General features: G+C 45.2%; 1 protein-coding gene across 1 annotated transcript; it reads right to left on the bottom strand.

Moving 5' to 3' along the window:
- Positions 1-507: 507 nt before the first annotated feature.
- Positions 508-1417, bottom strand: LOC121937653 (putative L-type amino acid transporter 1-like protein MLAS; the record flags this gene model as incomplete). Its single annotated transcript, XM_042480979.1, has 1 exon — positions 508-1417. A coding segment is annotated over exon 1 (629 nt), but the record flags the coding sequence as incomplete, so codon positions are not given.
- Positions 1418-2293: the final 876 nt, after the last annotated feature.

The raw sequence follows: 2293 nt of genomic DNA, 5'->3' as shown, positions 1-2293 counted from the left end.
AAGTATTAGTAGTACTCTGAATACATCCTTTTTTAATTACTCTTATTTGATTTATTCTTGTTGACCTTTTGTTAACTTAATTTGTTCTTTTTGTTTGACTCTCTGTTTGGCATGTTTGTTTTTTATTATTCCCAAAGTTCCTGCCTTTGCTTTGTCTGTCAAAGCACACGTTTTAAAAATAAGAAAATTAAATTGGGTGCCACTTTATGTTAATATTAGCAAGTGATGCTCGCGAGCGTCCTTCACGAGAGCTGATGTAATAACGCGGCATTTTTCACCACTCCCGTTTGATGCTGCGCGCGAAGATGTGTTTTTAATGTGTGCGCGTGTGGTTCAATGGCACACGTGGAGACATGGCATTGAAGCGGCTCGCGCTAACTGTAGGTTTTGTATGTGAGTGGACTCAGCAGGTCGGTTCATTTATCTCCGTCAAATACAAGACGGAAGTGTAACTTAACACTTTTACATTCCTGCAATTGAAACACAACAAACAACACAGCGACCCACAAAATTGCATCATCCCCGTGCAGCTCGGCTCGATTCGGGTACTCACGGATGCAGAGGCAGGCCACGAGCTTGGCCCCGGTCTCGGGCACCGGGCACACGGGGAAAATGGGCTTCAGGAGGTAGGTGGCGAACACGTAGGCGACGATGTACTGCGAGGACGGCCGGATGATGAGCAGCTCGATCCAGAGTTTGAGGAAAGCCGGCAGGGAGCCGTACACCTCCAGGATGTAGGCGTAGTCCCCACCGGACTTGGTGATGGTGGTCCCCAGCTCCGCGTAGCACAGCGCTCCCACCGTGGAGAACACCCCGCAGACCGCCCACACCACCAGGGACAGACCCACCGAGCCGGCCTCCTTCACCACGCCGGTCGGGGTGACGAAGATGCCGGAGCCGATGATGGTGCCCACGATGATGGCCACGCCGTTGAGCAGGGTGATGGTCCTTTTCAGGACGACCCCCTCCCCCGCTGCCTCTCCTCCGACGGCACGGCCGCCGGGGTCGCTCCCCGGTGTCTGGTTGAAGTCCCCCTTATCCCCGCCGCCGCCCGGGGACAGCATCCTCTCCGTGACCTGCTTGTCCTCCTCCCTGTCCGCCGACGAGTTTGAGTTTCTCTTTTTTAACCCTGACATACTGAGTTTCCTCTTTCTTCTTCCCCTCTCAAAGCTTCCCGCTCTCTGTCGCCGGTGTCTTCGTCCTGTCGGTCCGGTGTGCGGTGTGATGCCGGCCGGGCTCAGCCACGAGGAGTCCGCGGTGTGCGTGTGTGTATTTTGGAGTGACTCAGAGCAGCGTGCTTTCTCGTATCTCTACTCTGTCAGCGTACAAAGACACCGTGGAAATCGGCATGATGGCCCTCCTCTCCTCCGTCAAGGCCGGCCCCTGCTTTCAGCTCGGCGTGTCCTCAAACAAAACCGGCATCACTGTGGCCCTTTTCCGTCCTCCAGCGGCGGAGGGCGGTACTGCTCCTCCCTAAACACACCTCATCCACAGCCCCTCCTAATCTGGGTCTGAGGGACCTCACATGAGGGCCCCCAGTCATCGCTGCATGCAACCTGTGAAAGGAAGAAGTACGCACATCCTTACGTATAAATACAGTTACCACCCTGTTAAAATACTTTGTCACAAGTAAAAGTCTTGCACTGAAAATGTGACCTAAAGTATAATCCAGAAAAGTCTTGACAAACAAAAAACACCCACTAAACTAAAAATTATTGGAAAATTGAAAAACAAACAAACAAAAAACACCCAAACCCTTCAAAATAAAAAATAAATAAACAAAAACCATAAAACTCTTAATTTTATATTTTTTAACATAATAAAAACACCTTAAACCTTTTTAAAACGTTGGGAGAACATGTCTCAAACTTAAAATTATTAAGAAAAAAAAAAGACATCCACGTACATCTCAAAATAACATAAAAAACAACACCCAAACAAATTATTATTTAAAAAACCATTTGATTATCAAAAGAAATCACCCTCACACCTCAAATTTATTTTTTAAAAATTGAGAAAACACCTAAGAAACTCTAAATTATGAAAGGAAATAGAAAAAAATGTCCCCAAATCGCTGAGTATTAAAATAATAATAGTAATAAACATCCAAAAACCTCAAAATATTTTTTAATAAAAAAACCTTCAAAAAACTCTTAATTATTCAAAATTTAAAAAAAAAAAAAAAACACCCATAACCTCTACATTATAAAAAACATACAAAATAACCTCACATTGTTTTTTAAAATGGAAAAACCAGCCAAAAACTCTTTTTTATTATAAAAAGATTAAAAAA

The sequence above is a fragment of the Plectropomus leopardus genome, unplaced genomic scaffold, assembly GCF_008729295.1.
Source record: "Plectropomus leopardus isolate mb unplaced genomic scaffold, YSFRI_Pleo_2.0 unplaced_scaffold27014, whole genome shotgun sequence".
In the NCBI taxonomy this organism is placed as follows: domain Eukaryota; kingdom Metazoa; phylum Chordata; class Actinopteri; order Perciformes; family Serranidae; genus Plectropomus; species Plectropomus leopardus.
This window is presented reverse-complemented; position numbering and strand designations above follow the sequence as displayed.